The 20,623-nt window shown below is 40.8% G+C and overlaps 1 protein-coding gene across 1 annotated transcript in view; it reads right to left on the bottom strand.

Moving 5' to 3' along the window:
• Positions 1-834: 834 nt before the first annotated feature.
• PLEKHA8 (pleckstrin homology domain containing A8) overlaps positions 835-20,623 on the bottom strand; it is a 31,251-nt gene continuing 11,462 nt past the window's right edge. The window contains exons 4-14 of the mRNA XM_054630285.2: positions 19,223-19,347; positions 17,635-17,793; positions 16,663-16,703; positions 15,824-15,981; positions 13,206-13,365; positions 12,723-12,808; positions 12,027-12,085; positions 10,627-10,757; positions 10,058-10,128; positions 8,755-8,816; positions 835-7,875 (exon numbers count right to left, since the gene is read on the bottom strand). Coding sequence (XP_054486260.2) covers positions 7,678-7,875; positions 8,755-8,816; positions 10,058-10,128; positions 10,627-10,757; positions 12,027-12,085; positions 12,723-12,808; positions 13,206-13,365; positions 15,824-15,981; positions 16,663-16,703; positions 17,635-17,793; positions 19,223-19,347 — 1,250 coding nt within the window. The 3' untranslated portion in view covers positions 835-7,677. The remainder of the gene's footprint in view (positions 7,876-8,754; positions 8,817-10,057; positions 10,129-10,626; positions 10,758-12,026; positions 12,086-12,722; positions 12,809-13,205; positions 13,366-15,823; positions 15,982-16,662; positions 16,704-17,634; positions 17,794-19,222; positions 19,348-20,623) is intronic.

The raw sequence follows: 20,623 nt of genomic DNA, 5'->3' as shown, positions 1-20,623 counted from the left end.
TAGCAGCCAGCATCACATGCTCTGACCTTTACTAACAAATATGGCAAATTGTCAAAGCTGGGGCTCTTTCTGCAGTTCATCTGGGATCCTGAAACAGCAACAGATTCACTTTTCTAACCAGCAGAAGGTGCAGTGAGGTGACACTTGCCTGGGAGGTATCTTTTTGTGCATGGGATTTCTACCAGAACGTGTCTGTGCAGAGCTGCTGGTCTGTGTTTGGCTGTTCAGGAGAGCAAGGTGGTTTGCAGAAGGGACTGACAACTCATGCTTAGCCCTTGCTGAAGCAAATACAACTCCTGGCCTTGGAAAGGATGATGCACTGGGGCCAGCTGCAATCAGAAGTGTTCAGAATCTCCTGAATCCCATGGGAGACAGCAGCTCTGGCAGAACAGTGCTGCTGCAATGGGATATGTGCATTCCATCCCACCCCTGCCACAGGGCTGGGTAGGCAAGGGCTCTTCTGCAGCTGAGAAAATGCCTCTGCCACAGCCCAGCTCTCTGCCTGGCTGTTGCCATCAAACAGAGGGACCTGCCCTTGCTAGAGTGACACGTCTGGGTATCACTGATCTGCTCTCAGGTCCATGCTGTATTCAGATGGAGAAAGAAAAGGGAGAGGAAAGGGATATGTCCCACCCAGGTCAAGGTGTGCCAGTCCTTACCTGCATCTCAAGATGACTGCACAGGAGTTGCTGAAGTCTTTGAAATCTCTATGGAAGAGATTCAAGTCCAAGGACAAATAACACATGTAATTTGAAAATACAAATTCCTCTCCCCCTGCCCAGCTGGGTTTTGTAACGACAGTCTTCCCATATTTACACTGGCCAAGGACCCACAACCATGTGCCAGACACAGCTTTTATTCTCACAGTCTGAACAGGCTTCATGTGTGTTAACATTCTTCATACAAAGATACATACAGGCAGTTTCTGTCAACCAGAAACATACTGGTTTCGACTGTTCACACAGTAACCATAACAAATGGAGTCCTGAAGAGCACTTTAGGCCCTATATTGTAATAAAAGAAACAAAATCCATGCAAGGAGAAAAGGAGATTTAAAAACATGCTTATTTAAAATAATTTTATTATAATGAAATAATATAAAAGTCTGTCAAAGTCATAAAAACGCTCCAAAAGAAGAGACAGACGCTGTATGATTTGAGAGATGATGCAGACTGGAAACTTCAGAGTATTTCAGACTGAACTGCTTATGACAGCACACTTTGTGCAAAGCTTATACTGAGGGAGGTGATTTGGGGGGGCACAAACAAGCCCTTAGAATTCAGTAGACTTAAAGTGTGAGGCAATATACCTTCTCTTTGTCTTTAAATGTATTTCAGTATGTATATGTTTTAGTATGCAAAGTAAGGCTTACATTAAGCTTGGCTTGACATTGATAAAAATGTATGCCCAAAACTGGCTTGAAAAAAAAAGAAAATAGGAAAGCAAACCATAAAAGCAAGCTGCCTTGGTTTTCAGTTTAATTACTGTATTCTGGAATGCAATTTACTCATATAGTTTCAAGTAGACATAAATCTCAAACTTTCAACATGGCTTTAAATAAAGGAATCAATTTTTGGAGACCCTGAAGGCTGAAATGCAAAAGAAAGATGACATACTTAGTGTTAAGCAGAAATAAGGAAATGAAAACAAGAAAGTTTCATACTTAAAAAATCCAGCTTTAACACATCTAAAGTATGTGGGGGAGAAATCTTACACCAAGAAAGGGATATTAAAAATTACAATCTAAGACTGCATTTTGAAGAACTGCATGCCAGCGGGATGGTGCACGTGTGTGTAAGTGAAGCATACGCCCATATCATAACTTCAAAGCAAGTGCTTTAATCCTTGTGTCAACTGTGAGCAGGATCAGCTATGGCCTGGGTTTGCTCAGAGCCAGTAAGTGCACTATGACACCCCTCCTGCACAAGGGAGGTTTTATATTGCTTGGAGCAAGCAGAAGTTTGCAGGGTTTGTTCACCAGGGGGCTATAGAAGGCATCAAGGAGGCATGAATTCAGTTATTTCACACTGCTTTTTTTGGTTTGTTTTGTTATCTGCACTATGCAGGCAAGAGGAGAGAAAAAAGTACTAACTAAAACAATAAAATAAAACATCAGAACAAAAAAACTTTGTGCTTTCATTCCTATGAGGCAGAACACCCCAGTCTGAAATGCCCCAATTTACATTGCCTGCCAAAGAATTAATTTCTGAATATCTGAGTTTATATTTGCATGCCTTATAAAACATCCCGCTTTGCTCTGACAGCAACAGCTTTCCTAGCAAAGCAGATGACAATGGATAAAAAAGGAAAGACAGGTGGGGAAAAAGGTCAAGACAGCCAGGTAGGAACAGGCAAATGATCTTCCCTGGTGTCTGAAAGGCAGTTTAAGCTTCCCTAAAGGTTTTCACAAAAGCTGAAGTGACAATGAAAAGAAGAAGTTAGAAGGTACAGCATATGGACATATGCAGCACTTTTTTCTATAATGGCCCACACCCCTTTGGCAAAGCAGGCTGCAAACACCTGGGGCAGGTTTTGGGCATACTTTTTACATGTCCAACCAACTAAGCAACACCTTTCAACCTAGGAAAGATTTCAAAAGCAAACAGCTGTAACTTAAATCCTGATGATGCTTTACAAAAAGCTTTCAAGTGAAGGTACATGGCCCTTAACTTTAAATGCATCTGTTAAAGGGAGACCCACAGCACAACAATGTCAAGATGGGATGTTTCAATGACTCATTATGTTTACACTAAAGCACTTGAGTATGCAGTTCATATTCTACAACTGTAATGTTACAGAACTTCAATATGGAACTGAGTATGGTGACTTTAAATAGCAGAGAGGAATCCAGAACACAGCTTGTTTAAAAAAAAAAAAAAAACAACAACCACAAAAACCCCCACAAAATAAATAAAATAAATAAAAGTATCTGATTGCTAAGCAGAACTCAACTGAAATTGAGAGCTCTGCTCTGATGTCAATGACATTATATAACAAAGTTGTGTTCATGATCTCTATTCAAATATGCTGACTGTAATTATTCAGTACTACATAGCACTTCTATCAGATTGCTTTGGGATTTACCATGTCTCAGCAAGGATGCACACTGCACAGACACTGCCTGTCTCACATGCTGTATCAGACTTCTACACTCAGCTATACTAACTTCACAAAAAGCAGCCTTACTCCCCCCTAGAGTAAGGCTGTGATTACTCTTATTTCACCTTGGGTAAGTAAAATCCCTGAGAATATGCAACTGCCAGACACTGAAGGAAACAGCCAAAAGCATTTCTGAAGGAAAGGGATGCGAAACTTCAGACTAGCGCAACTCAAGAAAGCAAAGCAGTTCATGTGAAGTACAGAGAGCCAGGGTGCTGTTATCTGAGAGTCATGTGGATGTCTATCAGTGTGCAGGTCAGCTGTTCATAAATGTCAGCCATTAAAAAAAAACACAACAAAGAAACCCTAAGTAATCAACAAACCAAACAGATGAAACAGAAAACACCGACCTTCTCTCCAATTCTAAATTTGAAGGCCAAAAATTAGTTGCTTGTTCTCCACAATTATTCCAATGCCATCCTCTCTGCTTGCCAAACTGACACCACAGAAAAAGACAGTGAGTTGTCCATCAGTGCATTTGCTTCCACTTGGTCATGGCCTACTACATCCTGAGAAGTGTAACTTGGAGTCCAGCTCTGCAACATGCTGCATGGGCTTCTTTCTCAGTGGTGGTTTGACTGCAAAGATAGCATTCAGAAGTCTTAGAAGTGCTCAACGCCCTGCAAGAGCAGTGCATGGAGAAGTGCAAGTTTTGAAGGCAAGAAGACCTTGCTCAATTCATTCTCTGCAAGGCCCCTGTTTAACACAAGGACAGAGGGGTCTCCTGGAGCCACAGTCTCCTAAAAATGTTCTCAAGCACCAATTCCAGAGTTCAGAAAAAAACAACTTCAAGATGAGAAAGCCTGCTCTGAGGCAGGATGCCATGCTGATTAGAGAATATGCAATGTGGAACACTCTCCTTGCTTGTTGGACGACAGAAGAATGGTAGAACTTAGTAACTGGAGCTAGTGGCCCAATGAAGCTATTCTCTGCCTACAAAATACAGCCGCCTGACTTTTTGAAACAAATTTTGCATCTGATGCACACCCAACAAACTAGTGGTTCTCCTGCTAGTTAAAAAACAAACTAAAACAAAACAGAAACCCCAAAAATACCACCAAACACTCTGATCTGAATATACTTTCCTACTACTGGAAAAACATAGAGCAAAAAGGAATTAAATTTTTTTTTTGTGATCTGACGGTTAATTTTTAGAGAAGAGGGATCTCTTCCTGATCTTCCCATAACCTAGCTAATATTTTGTGGAAATGTGGTCTCCATTATCTTTCCAGACCATTCAGCTAAAAGCTGTTACAGTGAAGTAACAGAGCAGCTGAAAACCATGAGGAAACTACACAGGGTGGAAAGTTGGTTGTTCTCCTGCAGGAGTGGTTTCTTTGGATTCATGCTTAGAAGCAGCAGACAACCAAATTCCAAAAGCTCTTAGCTTCATTTTCAGCACTGTGAGTAGTGAAATAATTGAATAGAGCTTTGGTCAAAAGTTTTGACTTTGTACTCACACACATACTTAATTTAAGAAAATCCACAAAACTAAAACCTGATTCCTTTTGATCCCTCTCGAGTTCCTAGGAACTACAGATGGGTAAAACTCAAGAGAAAATGACAGAGCAAGAAGTCACACTATTTAAACAGTCTCCTGGGAATCTGGAGAGGTCCCAGCTGACTGGAAGCTGGCAAGCATTGTCCTGATTTTCAAGAAGGGGAAGAAGAAGGGCCCTGGAAATTACAGGCCTGTCAGCCTCACTTCAGTGCCAGGTAAAATCATGGGAAGGACCATTCTGGGAGGTATTGAAAAACACCTGAAAGACAATGCAGTCACTGGTCACAGCCAGCACAGCTTCATGAGAGGGAAGTCCTGATTGTCAAAACTGATTTCCTTCTACAACAGCCTACTTAGTTACTTAGGAAGGCCAGCTGATGTAATCTTTTTAGACTTCAGCAAAGCTTTCAACACTCTCACAGTAACCTTCTGGACAAGATGACCAGCTCAATAACCACGTTACATGATCAGTGAGCAACTGGCTCATGGATTGGGCACAAATGGTTCTAGTGACTCATCAGGCTGATGTGCTGTCCCCAGCAGAGTTCCACATGGCCCATCCTTGGCCCTGTGCTTTTCAACATTTTCATAAATGACTTGGACACAGGACTGGAAGGGATGCTAAGTAAGTTTGCCAACAACACCAAATAGGGAGGAGCTAAACTGAGATTCCCTTGAGGGCCGGGAGGCCCTGCAGAGAGACCCTGAAGAACTGGAGAGGGGCAATCACCAAATCATGAAGTTTAGCAAGGGCAAGTGCCAGATTCTGAACCTGGGACAGGACTGTCCTGGTTGTGTGCACAGACAGGAATGAGATGCTGGAGAGCAACACTGCAGAGAGCTCAGGGGGTCCTGACTGATGGCAAGCTGAATCTGATTCAGCAGTGCCCTGGCAGCTGAGGGCCAGTCCTGTCCTGGGGGGCAGACACAGCATTGCCAGCTGGGCAAGGGAGGGAGATTTGCCCCTTGAGTGCTGGGGGCAGTTTTGGGTGCCACAATATTAAAAACTCATTAAGCTGTCAGAGAATGTCCAAAGCAGGGCCACAAGCACGGTGAAGGGTCTGGAGGGGAAGCCTTATGAGGAGGTCACTTGGTTTGATCAGCCTGAAGAAGGGAGACTGAGGGGAGACCTCATTGTGGTCTCCAACATCCTCATGAAGCTGAGGGGAAGCAGAGGAACAGACACTGATCTCTTCACTCTGGTGACCAATGACAGGATTCAAGGAAATTACATGAAGCTGAGTCAAGGGAGGTTTAGGTTGGATACCAGGTGAAAGCTTTTCACCCAGAGGGGACTGGACACTGGCATAAGCTCCCCAGGTAAAAGGTCACTGAGCCCATCTGAGTTCAAGTAGCTTTTGGACGATGCTGTCAGGCACATGGTGGGATTCTTGGGGTGTCCTGTGCAGGGCCAGGAGTTGGGCCCCTTGGGTGTCTTCCAACACAGCATATGCTATGACTCTATTAATGTCTAATTAGAGTCCTGGTATCTTTCTTTATACAGTAAGTTTGATGTTGGCCTTTTCTTCAAGTATCACATGCTTTTCTTAAAGCTCACAATGCTAGGCTCTTTAGAAAGGATCAAGTATTCAGTGTGCAGAGGTTCCTGGCACAGAGCAATGCAGGGCAGCAGGTCTGCAGTACATTCATTTTACTAACAACACTGGTTTTAGCCTAGCAAAAGCCAGCACTACTTCTGTGAGTATGGCAACACTGCTTTGTGTATTTATGAAAACTTACTAATTCTAAGTACCTCACTAACAGAGTCTTCACCACTCCTGCACCTGAGTTAAACTCAGCTCCTTGTACAAAGCTATCTGAAGCCCAAGGTCAACACAGAGAGACCTGCTTATACCTTGAATTGGAGTCAGTAATTCACACACAGCCTTCTGGTTGTCATCAACACAACTAGAAATTTTGTTGCTAACCAGCTAAAAGGAGTTCTTCATCATTTTTACTAGCAGCAATGCTAACGAACACATTTTTATCTGTATCAGCAAAATGGGAAAAGGGGGAAATCTTTCTTAATTTTTAGTCACTTCTAAATAATTTCAAAATTCGATATTTGTAATTGGTCCCATGTTTAATAGCTCCATCACAAATTTTAGCTTCCCCTATACTTTATTCATTTCATGTCCACTTGCATGAAGTTTCTGCCCATAATGACAGTCTAGAAAGGATTTTAATGACATCTGCTTCTCAAACTGCTACCTGTACTCAACTTAAAAGCAAGTATTACAGTTTTGCATGAATTTGATTCAAGAAACCCCTAAAACCCAAAAGATTTATATGGCAGGGAAGCCACAGCCACACTGGGAGCTGGTCAGGGAACACAACATCCTGTTTCAGAGGCTAGACCTTGGGGCCACTCAGACCACCAGCCACACAGACCTGTGGTGAAGATCTCTGTAATATTTGGATTAAAAGGTTTATTTAATTTAATAAACATTTATGTCATGCAAATATATTATTTGCATTAAAGAGCTTTGACCCAAATTGAGGGACAAACTCACCACATTATAAGCTGGTGTTTAGCTGTCCTTCTCTTCCACTGCCAGGGTAACAATAACTCTCACTATCCTCCTACACCATGGCAGGGAGTGGGCACAGGGAATGGGAGAGTCAGAGGCAGCAGCACCTGCCTGGGTGCCAACTGGTGACACAACAGCTCTGCTGCATGAGCAGGTCTCTCCTTAGGTACAGCAGCAAAGGCCAAATTCTGCTCTGCTACTTTTATGAGGTGAAGAGAAGAGGAGGTGCACAGGCAGAAGAGAAACAGTCAAAAACATTCACCACGGACATAGTTATGATCCAAAGAGAGACAGTACCTCTGCATTTAAATGCAACACAAGCATAATGAAAAGATAAAAATCACACATACCCTTCCCCCAAAACACTCAACACCTTTCCCTCCTGAAAAGATGCAATGAACAGAAATGATGTCCCAAAACCAAAATGGAAAGAATCTTTGTTAACAGACACAGTCCCTGAATTTTTAAGATGTGGTCTTGCTGTATTTATACCACCTCATCTGACTCCAAACCATGTACTTCATAGAGAGTGTCCAAGATATTTAGCTGCTTTTCCATGGCTGGTAAGTAAATGTTGAGGTCCCTCTGCATTCCTTTGTAAAATGTTTCTTCCTGAGGATCGCACTCATCTACAGACAGAGCTGCCACAAAATCTTCATACGTTGGAGCTGCCCTTAAAGCTAACTGGGAGAGGAAACAAAGCTTTTAGATTTGCAACATAGAGTGGGAAAAGAAATACAATTAAAGCCTTGAAAAACTTCTAAGACTTCCCTCTTTGCATTTAGACTGCATAGCTTCAATTTAATCACATGTACATGCATATGTTGAGAATTTTAACTAGAAGGGAGGTTAATTTTATAAAATATTATTTTTTATTATTATTTTTGCACAAATCCCCAGTTAAAGATATCTTCAGAGATGGTAGACTTTTAGAAAGTGTCTGTGTATCATATTTTGTATAAATAAATTGAGCACATCAAAAATCAATTAAATACAAACCCCAAATAACGTATAGTTTGTTAGGGGAGCTCCCAACCCAGTGTTACACACCATCACCAAATTCTCAACATGCTCTTTAGAAAGCTCTCTCCAACAATTCTGCTCCTCTCAAAGTCATGATTGCCTGGATGAGGTTTTCCTTTCTCCTTTCGTAATTTCAATGATAATTTTCCAATGACAGACACAAGGGGGAGCTGCCACACTGGACGAAAAATTTTCTCTATCCAACTCCCCACACACACTGTGCTAACCCTGTCTGAATGATCTTCATATTCAAAGAGAGTCCAATCGTCAAAAAAGCAACCTCAAAACCTCTTTTCTTCATTTAATAGCCCTGCAAAACTGTGCTCAAAAGCATGTTTCATCTCTAGAAATCAGGCTCCATCCTGAAAGTCCAGTACTACATATAGTGAAAGCCACAATCCTCAGTTTGAAAATAAGGTCTGACAAAGGAATCTATTCATTTTACTACTTAGAATTTTAACACAGTTTATTAATGACACACAATATAAGATCACATGGACAAGGCCCCCACCTCTATCAGCAGCCAAGATAAACACTTACCGCAAAGACCCCGCGGACAACCCAACCATGGTGCTGCCGTAATGTCTTTCCATAAGCATTGTCTTAAAGGAAAAAAAAATTAAAGTCAAGAAATAGATGTATGGCAGTTTTAAGTTTGCATCACAAAGAGAACACAGAGCTTAGAGATGACTATTCAAGGGTATATTCTTGCTATTCAACGTAGATAATGGCTGTTTCTGAGTAGACTGAAAGGAGATGACAGATTTGGGATTTCTGCACTGGGGTCTCAGCTCCCCTGTCAAATCTCCTTCAACTCATCCACAGCAAGTAAGTGTTCCGACAGACAGGAAGGCTAATGCAAAGTCTAAGAAAATACTGTATGGAGTGAAATTCCAACAGTAAACCAAAGCTGCAGTGGTGGTACAGATATAGAAGAGCTTTTCAGGGGAAGAAAGGGAATGAAAAAGTAGAAAAAAAACGGGAGCATGACTCTGCTGCAGACACAGAGCAATTCAAGGAGTAGTTCAGTGCTGAAGCCTTCAGACTCAGAAGGTCAAATAAGTGCCTAATCACTTTCCATGGTGTTTAACACCCATATCTGGGAGCAATGTATTTACAGCCTCACTTCCAAGAGCTGCTACATACAGTGTAGTAGGTCTTTTTACTAATCCTATAGGGCAACCGCTTCGCTGTGTTAAAGAAGATAACATAAAAAGCTTTTGAAAAGTTGTTTTGAACTTGGTTTAAAGGATTATTACAACATTATACTGCATGCATATAGAGAGGGTCTTGCCCAGGAGCAACCAAGTCAAGTCTAAGAGGAGTTTGTATTTTGTTTTGTATTTACTGTGGCCAGTAGCTTGACAAAGAAAGTGTCAGAAATTGTGTACTTGGAAAAAATTCTTCTTCTTTATTAAAACCTCCCTTCTAATTCATGCAGGCAATTCACAGCCAAATTGGCAAAGAGGTGATTTCAAAGAATGATGGCCAATCATACAAGGAATTAGAAAACTAACAAAACAGCAATTATACATTTGGGAGAGCTCCCACTGCAAACCAGTAGAGAAATTTGAATGAGTCAAAGCACTTGACTGTCTCCTCTGCCAAAGTATGCCAATTAAAGGAATCTTTATTTGCTAATGAATTGACATTTACCAGTTATCTAGTAACCCATCTCAAAGCAGCCATTTAAAAAAACTGCAGTTTTCAAAAATGTTATGTCTTAGAGATCACTTTCCTCATCAGCCACTGAAGAAAAGAAGACACAGGTTCTAAACAAGAAGGAAAGTAGCCAAGTGTGTGAATTTAGAAGCAGACGAAGAACAAAGCAATTGGTACTTACTCAGAGCTGTTTGGATATTCTTCTCCCCATTCTTCACTTCTGTCAAAAACCCTTTCAAGAACTTTAAACCTCTGCCAGGATAAACCCATGAAATAAAAAGAAACCATGTTTATAAGAAAGTAATCCAAAGTATAACAAAGCCCCCAACGTTGCAATACAACTCAAAAGTGCAATAAAATTCAGTATTAAGGAGCCAATTTCAATCTGAACAAAATTGCAGCCACCTCCTCCAGCCTCTCTCCCAGTCCAAGGGAAAAACACTTTGCTAAACATTTCTGCTGCAGCTTGAAATCATCTGCTTGATGCCCTAGCCAAGCAGGATCAGTCAGTCATTCACTGTAACTTCACTTTTACAGGAAAAAAAGTTTCCCTGCAATGTTTTTCTCAGGCCTTTTGGCAAAGTTGCAGTGATACAATCACAGAAAGCACATTAATCTTGAAGCTGGCCAGTTTGGATTGATGGAGCCTGTGGGAAGTAACCAGCCTGCCCCATGTACATAAGATTGCACTGGTGAAAGGCCCCTGACTGCACCAGCAGTCACCAGTGAAGGCAGCTACAAGGTCATTACCTTTTCAGCCACAGGAGAGCCTCTGTAGCAGAGTTTCTAACTTGTGCTACACCTGCATTCACTTCATGGAGCACAATCTTCTGAAGGGTATCAAACTCTTCTTTGTTGGTTATAAATTTCTGGTTTATTTTCTGGAAAGAATATAATGGGCAAAGCTTTAGGTCTTTTAAGGCCCAACAGGGGCCTATAAACACCATCCATTTACCAGGATTCTTCCCTGCTAAGAGATAGTACAGATTCCCAAGGATGTCACACTCCTCCATGGCAGGGCATGGCTGCTCTGACACCCTGGGCATGTCACCCCAGACACATCTGGCTAACACAACCAAAATAAAGCATCTCAGTCAAAAATTTACATGGGACCTACCATTTCCATCCAACAAACTGCTTGAAGTTCCCATGACATCCTCCCCACTGGAGGAAAGGAGTTAATTCAAACTGCTCTTCAAGCAAAGTCTCATTTGCCCAGAGCTTCAATTACAAGCAAAATTTACCTTCTGACCACTGCAAACTCTCAATATTATACTTAGCAGTGCTCAGCATGCCTATGTTTCAGTTTATTCTCAAGTTTCTATACACAATTCCTCACACAAACAAAAGAGACAATATATAAAGGGGCATACAAACAGATTTTTCTTCTACATTAAAGGAGTAGCTGCCTATCACTTGACAATAAATATTCTATGTTTTAGGTTTTGAAATAGCACTCTTTTCTCTTGCTATTTTCAGTCTTCCGGTGGCTACCTTCGACAAGATAAGCAACCAAACAAATCTGATTGTATACAACATTCCTTAGCATACACTCAGAAGATACATTTTGCTTTTACTTCTCTTTTCTTGAAAGAAAATGCTACAAAAAATCTTGCTATGAACACATTTTGGCTCATAACCAGTATTTCAAAGGTTCTTCAAGGTTCTTCAGAAGGTACTTGAAGCTGGAAGAACTTCCAGAACAAGAACCAAGCCTGCATGGGTTGCCCTAGTCTGCTGAGAAATTGCTTCTTAAACTGCTTCTCAATCCTACTTGATTGAGCAAAGGGGTTTTCCCCCCATCCCCTCCATTTGTTTTACAGGTTAAAGTCAACATTGCTAACACCACATCATGACTTATAACCTATACAGCTCAGGATCAAAGTCACATTCATTAGGTGTAACAGATGTTTTACTTGGCAGTCAATCAAGTATTTTATAAGTTTGCACACAAGTGGATTTATTAAACACAGCATGTACTGTCAGAACAGAATTAGGGGCATTTCAGTTTTTTAAGCTGACAGATGGTAACATTATCAAATATTAAATAACCTTCCAGTACTGACTCCTACCACAAAGATTCTTGAGCATTCGGATCTAAAGTAGATATTTTGTCTAAAAAATGAAAACCAGTGCTAGAAATAAGTTACCTTGATGTTGCCTACAAAATCCATTTTAACTGGAGCAAAAACAGTTGGTCCCAGCTTGTCTAGGGAAAAAAAAAAAGAGCCATATTTTAAAATTGTCTCTTTTTCCAGTTCTCATGTTTTAGTAAAAATTAATTTCATTTTTGAAATGAATTTTCAAATGGCAGGAAAATACTAAATGAATGACAAACTGATCTTTTTCTCTGGTATAGAACTAATCCATCCCAGTTGCTACATGTGTTAAAATTCTCTGACCTACAGTTCAAAAGTCTTCAAAAAGCTGCATGCTCACAGGCCCACCACATCCACTAGATGGCAGGGGTCAAGCTGGTGGGGGGCTGTGCTAGGTGAAGATCAAAGTCTTTGGAAAAATCAAACAGAGAGTACAGCTGATGGTGTGCTGTCAGCGGTACTAGACTGTAAGGCATCTATGCTGCTTTTTTGAGGGGGAGAAATTGTTGTTCCATACAGACACCTAGATTGCCAAACAGCTTATATGTGGGTCCCATCTCAGTGAGAGTGGATCCTCTTTAAAGCAGAGGGGTAAGAAACATGTTCTGGTACCAGTTAAACTGATACTGCTTATACTGGTTCTATTAAATCACTTTAGTGAAGAAACAAATTTTCCAACCCAACTGCTCCACCTGTGCTTGCTGCTAGCAGCAGCCAGAAGGAGTCAGAAGAAAAGAAGCTGCTTACCCAGAACAGGCACAATTGCATAACATGACTCCAGGAACTCCTCTGTTGGTATGCCCTCTTCCTCCCGAAGCTCAATATCACTGAACCTGGTGGCCAGGACAAGCAGAAAATATTGTCACTTAAACTATTCTTTTTATGTAACTTCCAAAAGCAAAATTAGATTTCCTGACTTATTTGCATAGAGGGAAAACTTAAGAGACATGAAACCACCACATGGCTTTTGTTTTACTGTGTTAAAGTAATTGGCTGCAGAGAACACACATTGGGTGGTGTGCAAGCAATTACAAACTAGGAAAAACCTCCCACTTAACTCTGTACAGCTAATTTTACAAAAGATATCTTCTTCCAATTACTGTGCTGTAGGCAGTCCTGTCAAATAATCTCAGTAAATACAGCTTTACAGACAGAAAAAGTCTTAAAAATAAGTCAATTTAAGGCTTAACATTAAGTTGCAATAATCCTTTCAATTGAAATCTGTACTACCTATTGCTCATGACACTGAAGAAGGTAGGAGAATCATTTTCATTTCTTTCCTCCTCACACAGAGTCAATCCACTTAAAGAATTTGTTTCTGACTGCAGCATCTTGTGGGCACCACAGCCTTCTACAGCTTGCAGCTTGTCCTCTCCATCATCTTCAATGCCTAACATTTACAGGAAACAAAAGAAAAACAAACAAACAAAAAAAACCAGTTACATGCATATATTGTTATTCCTTTTCATCAACATGCCTTTCTATTTGAAGGAAGGCACTTGGATATCTGGATAATGCAAGTTTAAAAGCATCCCTGCCAGCACCACTGCAGGTTTGGTAGGTGCTCAGACCACATTTCAATCAGTCACCCCCCATTTCTTTTAATCAGACAGACCAAGCACCAGGCTGCAGTACAGGTGAGCCCACACAACCTCAGCAAGGACAGTCTTGTGAGAAAGAAGAGCACTGAAGAAGCAATTTGGTGCAGCAGGGAGCTGACTCATCTCCTTGAAAGGAAGATTACTTCTCACATGGTTGTAACTTTCCCAGTATTGCTGAAGTGCCACAATGCATTTTCAAAAGCAAAAGAATAATAGCAATATGTTTACTCCTTCTGATAAGTAAGCAAACTGGTTGCTTAAATGGACACCTATATGTTACCAAAGGTTGCTATGTTCTCCCTGATTTCTATAAAGATCTTTAAAGTTTTCCAGAAAAAGATCCAGGTACATCTTCCCTACTGTGGTCTGTTTTATTTTTTCTTTGGGGCCAAGTACATCTGTTTCACATACAGCACAAGGAAGAGAAAATCTTTCATATACATCCCATACATGGTAAGACCTTCTGACCTCATGGAGGACTTCAGAGAACAACTAAAGAAGGAAAAATTATTCACGGCATCTGCATCATACAAGTCATAGCTACAGCACATCTTGCTGCCAGACTGTCAAACTAGCATCAGAATTTCCCAGGGAACCTGTCTTTCCAGGAAAGGAATACTCTCAAGTGTCAGTGAGGATTAGAGAGAGATTTGAAGCAGAACTGAGCTTCTGGCTGAAGGGATCAAGCTGCAAGGAACTCTTTTCCTCCAGGTGACAACTGAAGGCAGGCTTACAGCAGTACCAATTAGTTGCAGAACCACTGAACAAACCTGGTGCTGGGAGAAAAGGAAACCCCTCATACCCAGACCAGCCATTCTCCAGCCTCAGACATCACTGACATTCCCAAGCAAAGTGTTTCTGCCAAGGAATGACAGAGGTTTGAGTGATGCCACTGATCTGTCCTTCACCAAGCCACATAGGCTGAGGAGTAGAGAAACAGCCCAGGTCTGCAGTGACACTGCAGGAGTGCTATGCAAAAACCCTGGGTCCCCTGAAATTTCAAACTCAAACACTGTAAGCCCTAAATGACAGAGAAATTTGCTATGGGACTAAAGTGCTCAAGCACTTTTAAAGACTGACTGCTCTTAAAAAAGGGGAGAGGGAAGAAAAAGTATCTGAGACAGGGCAGAGTTCTTGGGGTCAGAGGGAGCACCCAGGTACAGCCATCAGCAAGACAAAGCCCACGGGCTGGCTGGGTCAGCCCACCCTCTATGGATGGCCCTGCACTGCTAACTCCTCCCCATACTGACAGCAGAACTCTGCAGCTCAAATATCTGTACCCAACAGGGGGTAGCCTCTTCTCTTTTGTGCACAGGAACCACAGTAGCTAAATGACACCAAAAACTTGAATTAGTGTGATGTCCTTGCTTTAGTGCTGTTTTATATTGATATTATGCTAGATGGTGTCATGTGTGTGTTATCCTGCAGGGACTTACCACATTATGTAGTACCAACCCCAAAAATGGGAAAAACTCCAAAGAGAACCCATAAAGGCAAAATGACTATCATCATTAACTTGGACTTAAAAACTTCTGCTGACTCTCTGACTGCATATTTATGTTTTGGAATAACAGCCAGGCAGAGAAAGCCACTGCTCAAGAACAGTACAGTCCATTCAAGAGGAGAAAATGATGTTACATGAATAGTTATCCAAATTAAGTTCAGCAGCCCTTAACAATATAAGCACATTGGAGGAAATTTTATACTGAATTACTTCAACAGTATTTCACTGAAGTCACACACAAATCTAACTTTCACATTATTGCTAAGATAAAGGAAGAAATAAGATGCTTTCTAGGACACTCTTAGTTGCAGAAAAAGGGTTAATTTTCTGTAAACGTTTGTCAGAGCAATCAAGAGTGACTAAAAGCTCAAGCCCTCAGACACACACACAAAGCTTCCACAGCCCCCTCTGACACTGCAGCTCTACATACCAGCAAGGAATAATGTGTCTGCCCACAGTGCACAGAGAGCCCAAGTCCTGCCAGCCTTCAATCTGCACCTGGAGAACCTCAACTTGTCCAAAACCAAATTTTTGATCTCCTTCTCCATTCAGTCCCAAGTTAGTCATCAGCAAAGGCAGCAGAAGCTATGCTGAGAAAACTTACAAGAGGCAGTATCGACTAAAAGACTGATATTCCCTCTCCTGGGAGTCAGGGATCAGCAGTCTCACAAGGAGCCTACAACCTTCCTTAATTTACACCTATGGAATAATCATTCTGGACAAAAGACTGTGCATATACTTACCTGCCAAATCCTTTCCTACGTGATCTTCAACATAAACATTACCAGCCCCCTCATTTGTTTCCAAGTTTAAACATTCCATACTTTTAATAACTGCATGCTCTTGATGGTTAACTTCTGCTTTTACACAGCCATTTTCACAGGGATTCAATTCCACCTGCCTGAAGAAAGGGAAAGAATAATATTTAGTGCATAAAGCATTTCTTGGTAAGCTTCTTCCTGTGAACACACAAATAACAAGAGAAAAACAGTTGACAGAAGTTACAGGCTGTCACAGGCTGCTCTGAGCAAAGAACTTGTCTAAAATAATAACAAGAATGAGGCAGCTTTTTGAAGCAAAGAGGATTAAAGACTCAACCTCAGCTTGCAGAGTTCAAGTATATTTACAATGATCTTTATTAAAAAGGTACATAATAATACGATTACAGAAAAGAAAATTGCAGGCAGATATTGTAACTTCTAGAATATCCCCTCATTAGTACTTTAAAATATACATCCTTGTCACCTACTCCAGGAATCAGTCTGCTCACCATCAATGATTTTTATGAGCTTATGGAGTGGAACCAAAAATGCAGGAGGGAGCACTGAAGTAGGAGAGAGTTGGCTGGTGACTGAGCAGTAAGACACCAAGTGGACTGCAGAGAAAAATGAAAGGGAAAGGGCTGATACAGAAGAGACATGAAGTGGGATGAGCCAGATCCCTTTTGTTTCACCTCCTTCCAAGTAGGCAGCTCAGAGCAACACAATTCTGCCTGCACCCAGTAAGAGCAGAGTAGCAATAAGGAAAGGACGCTACCAAACACAGACTAGAAAGAGACTGACAGTAAAGAATTCTGTTATACCTTTCTGTTGAGGTGTGACTGGACAATACAGAGTGCTTTACCTGAAAGATATGGAGGGGGGATAACATTGTTTAAAGCAAGAAGACTGTATCATGCTTCTCAAACTTCAAATTTTATTAAACACAGGTTGGAGTCAGCAAAAAACCCTCCCTAATTCTCTGACCTGGAGGCAGCACACAGACAAATGTGAAAATGGTGCTACATTATTACACTATTACAATACTGTAAAGAAAAAAAGAAAAAGGAAAAGAAAGAAAATCAGATTATTTCTTTCAGAAGGTAGTTAGCAAGTGTCAAGTGAGACAGCACACAGCATATGGAAGAAACAGTGCAGTGAGCTTCCTTTGTAACGTTTTCTTTACTTAATCAAAAAGTGTTGAAAAAAATAGAAGAAACATGAAGCTAGGTATCAGGTATGGTGAAGCAATCCCATTTCTCAGAAGCAGTCATGAATCTACGTTCCTGCATAGATCTTAACTTCCTGTTTGCCAGAGATGCTCCAGTTTTCCATACATAGCTATGGATCCAGGAATCAACAAAGTGCCCTTCTCATTAGAAAGCTAAACTCATCAGCTCCCACTGACATATTAGCACACATCCAATACTGCTGTAGCTTAACAGAGTAATAATAATTGCTGTGAGCTCCCACATGGACAAACCTGTTGTAGAGCCAAGTTATTTTGAAACACCACTGTATGACTTTCTGTGAAACACCACTGTGTAACTTTCAGGCCCTGAAAGTTAATGTTTAATAATTTTCACTTGTCATTAAAGGTTAAGAGATTAGTCACTGCTTATTAAAAGATGTCCCTATCTCACTGGCAAACCACAAGAAATAGCAGAGTATGTCCAGTGTAGGACCAGTAGCTATGATATGGGTAAAAAGGCATTCCCTACTTCTATAAATGCTACTTTTGACAAAAGGACCCATTAACATCCTTGCTGGGGCTGAGAGAAGATACTGGCCATTACCTTGCTCGTTCTGAGAACTGCTAAATTTGGGGATCCAGGTGGGGTCTGATGCAATAACTCAGAAGTGAAGGCAGTATTTGCAATCTGCATACATTCTTCAAGAGTCTTCAGGAAAGTGTCACAGGTTGATTTCAACAGAGCTCCCATATCAATCTCACTCTGTAGGAAGAAATCAATTGGAAGAAATAGACTCACCACCAGATGATCAATTTGCAGCAACTAATGTCTGCAAAGCCCACAGCTGCTACAGTTGTGATTTCTGGGTAACATGAATTAAAATTCAGTTATGTGATCCCAGAGGACTGGCATCACATATTACTGTGGCTATGTCGCCTTGCAGTATTACCACTCTTTTCAGCCTCTCAGTACAAGCAGCTTAATATGCTTGTGTTTTGAAATCAATGCCTCTTAGTTATCTTATTGGTGTTAGAAGTGCATGAAATACGAAGCCTGAACATATTCAACAACAGTATTCCAGGAAACACCACTGACAGGAGATATGAAAAGTAAATAAATTAAATATATGTAGAATGATCTGCAGATGACCATTTCAAAAACCCCATCAGCAAAAACTTATTGGAAGTGACAAAACTGCAGAATGCGGTATAACATTGCCTCTTCATCTCTGCAAAGTGAGTTATTGTTGCTGAAATGCTTTTAGCAATAAATCTTTGCAGTTAAATGCCAGTAAGATCAGGGAAATAGAGTCTTCCCCCAGATGCATAAAATATGAGCAGGATAAACACCACACTACAGGTCGACACCTGTGAGCTTCAAGTTCTAACAGTGCCTTTTAGTCATTTGTACACCACATCATGCTTCTGCACTGTCTTTCAATTCACCTTACACAGTTAATCAGGTATCTTTACAGAGATGGTTTGGACATCAAACCAAAGGTTTGATCAACCTTCAGGTGTTTTCCCTGCTTGTTCTGCATCTGAGGACCCATCTCTCCAGTAGGAAGCATCCTGGAACTCCACACCAGCTTCTCTAGCAAGGGAAGTGCTTTCTTTTTCACATATTTCTCTCTCAAAGCAAGGGGCAGATCACTGTCTTTAGGAGACCCCTCTTAAATGAGGCTTCTTTGGTCAAAAAGATTTGCAAGGTTTGAAACTTTAACTTAAGTGAGGCAAACCAAGCAGTTCTTTATATCACTTTTGCTCTTTTTGTGGTCTGCAACATCTCTTGACCTTTTAAGGGCTTTGGATGTGTTTTGCTGAGCAGGATATTAAGGACTCGGGCAGAAAAATGTGTGTTTTGTGCAAATTATCTTTTTATAAAGGATCTTTTGCTTTTTTTTGATCCACTGTAAACACATGATCACCTACAGAGCTGTACTGTCTAGATCACAGATACCAGATCTCATCTCACTACTTGCTAACCCAACAAGGGGCAAGTCATTTGCAACAATATAGTAATACTCCATTTAAACAAGAACTGCTGTGTAAGCACTTTATTTCCCCCATGTTCTCTGCAGAAGGAGGTTGCAACATTAAGTAACCATGAGTGAATACTACATTGGGTATCCAGAAAAGCTCACATGCCCAAGACATTACACATGTGGTCTATAACAAAAATAGAACTGTACCTCTGGTTCTGACACACCAGAAATGCTGGCTTCCTTTGTTTTATGCACTTGCTGAACAAGGAGGTTACAGTACAGTCTAAGTTCAGACATTTTGGTCTTCAAGGCTTCTGTGTTTTCAGTGAACTCTGAAAGTTAAACAAAAGAAAAGTTAAATTTTCTGTATCCAGTGCAAGGCAAGTACACAACACTTGGTCTTAGCAGGCCTTTTAAATAGGAGAAAAGCCCTACATGTAATATTCTTTGTTTTCACAAAGTAGTTTAAGCTGTAGCAATAGCATTGTTTAGATAGGGTTGTAGGTAGGAAACACTGGACATAAAAGAGGCATTGTATCCAACAGAAAGGGATTAATTTAGTACAGATATCCTTGAATCATGAGATGGATGAGATTGGAAAACACCTTTGGAGACCAGCTAGTCCTACTCCCCTGTTCAAGGAGAGTCAGAGCAAATTACTCAGGTCTAGTCAGGTTTTGAACAGTGCTAAGGATGGAGACTACACAACCTCTTCTGTGCAGCCTTTCAGTGCTCCCTCATCTTCACAACATAAACATTTTTGCTTATCTTTCAATTGAGTATTTGTATAAAAATTCATGCATATCTTTTCTTGTTCGTTCAGTGAGAAGACTCTGGCTTCATCTTTTTTATGCTCTCTCACTAGATATTTCCTTTAATCATCTTAGCAGCCCTTTGCTGGACTCACTCCAGTGTGTCCATATGTTTCTTGTACTGAGAAACAGAACTGAGAAGACTAATCCAGATAAGATTAACAGTCATTCTGAGATTTTTCAGAAGTAATGTTTTTGATATTAGAGTCCCCGAATTATAAAATAAATTGTCTCTCAGTAAGACTAACATGGTTTAGTTCTGCAAATACATTACTAGCTTTTCAACCTGTGCTACTGTATGCCACTTTACAGATCCAACTTCTTTCTGCTTCTAGCCCTGCACATTAGATCCCATCTGGTGAAGGACTCTACAGCAGCATCTTCTGCTCAGCTCTGACTCAGTTTGAACCAGTAGATGCAAAGCCTGGAGATAACACACATAAGGCTAAGAGGAGAAGCAAATCCTCACCTCAGGGAAAGGAAGTGCTTGCCTGCATTTTCTCAGGGTAAAGACATAAATTCAGACATATTTAATATATTCATATTTATTCAGACATAAATAATTTGCTGTTTTCCCATCTTCTGTATAGTCACTGTGCTGAGGTTACACAAGATTAAGGCATGAGGCCTCACAATGCTCTGTGACTGATGCCACACTTGTAAGCAAGAAGGGTTTTCATTGGGGGAGGGAAGTGAGATTGCTGATGAAAGCAAAGTGGTAAGTGAATTAATTTTCACAGCCTGACCACGATCAGATTTAAGCTTCTGAATACTAATAGATTTGGAACCCAGTGCA

The sequence above is a fragment of the Agelaius phoeniceus genome, chromosome 1, assembly GCF_051311805.1.
Source record: "Agelaius phoeniceus isolate bAgePho1 chromosome 1, bAgePho1.hap1, whole genome shotgun sequence".
In the NCBI taxonomy this organism is placed as follows: Eukaryota; Metazoa; Chordata; class Aves; order Passeriformes; family Icteridae; genus Agelaius; species Agelaius phoeniceus.
The sequence above is the reverse complement of the archived record's forward strand: the minus strand, read 5'-3'. Positions and strand labels throughout refer to the sequence as shown.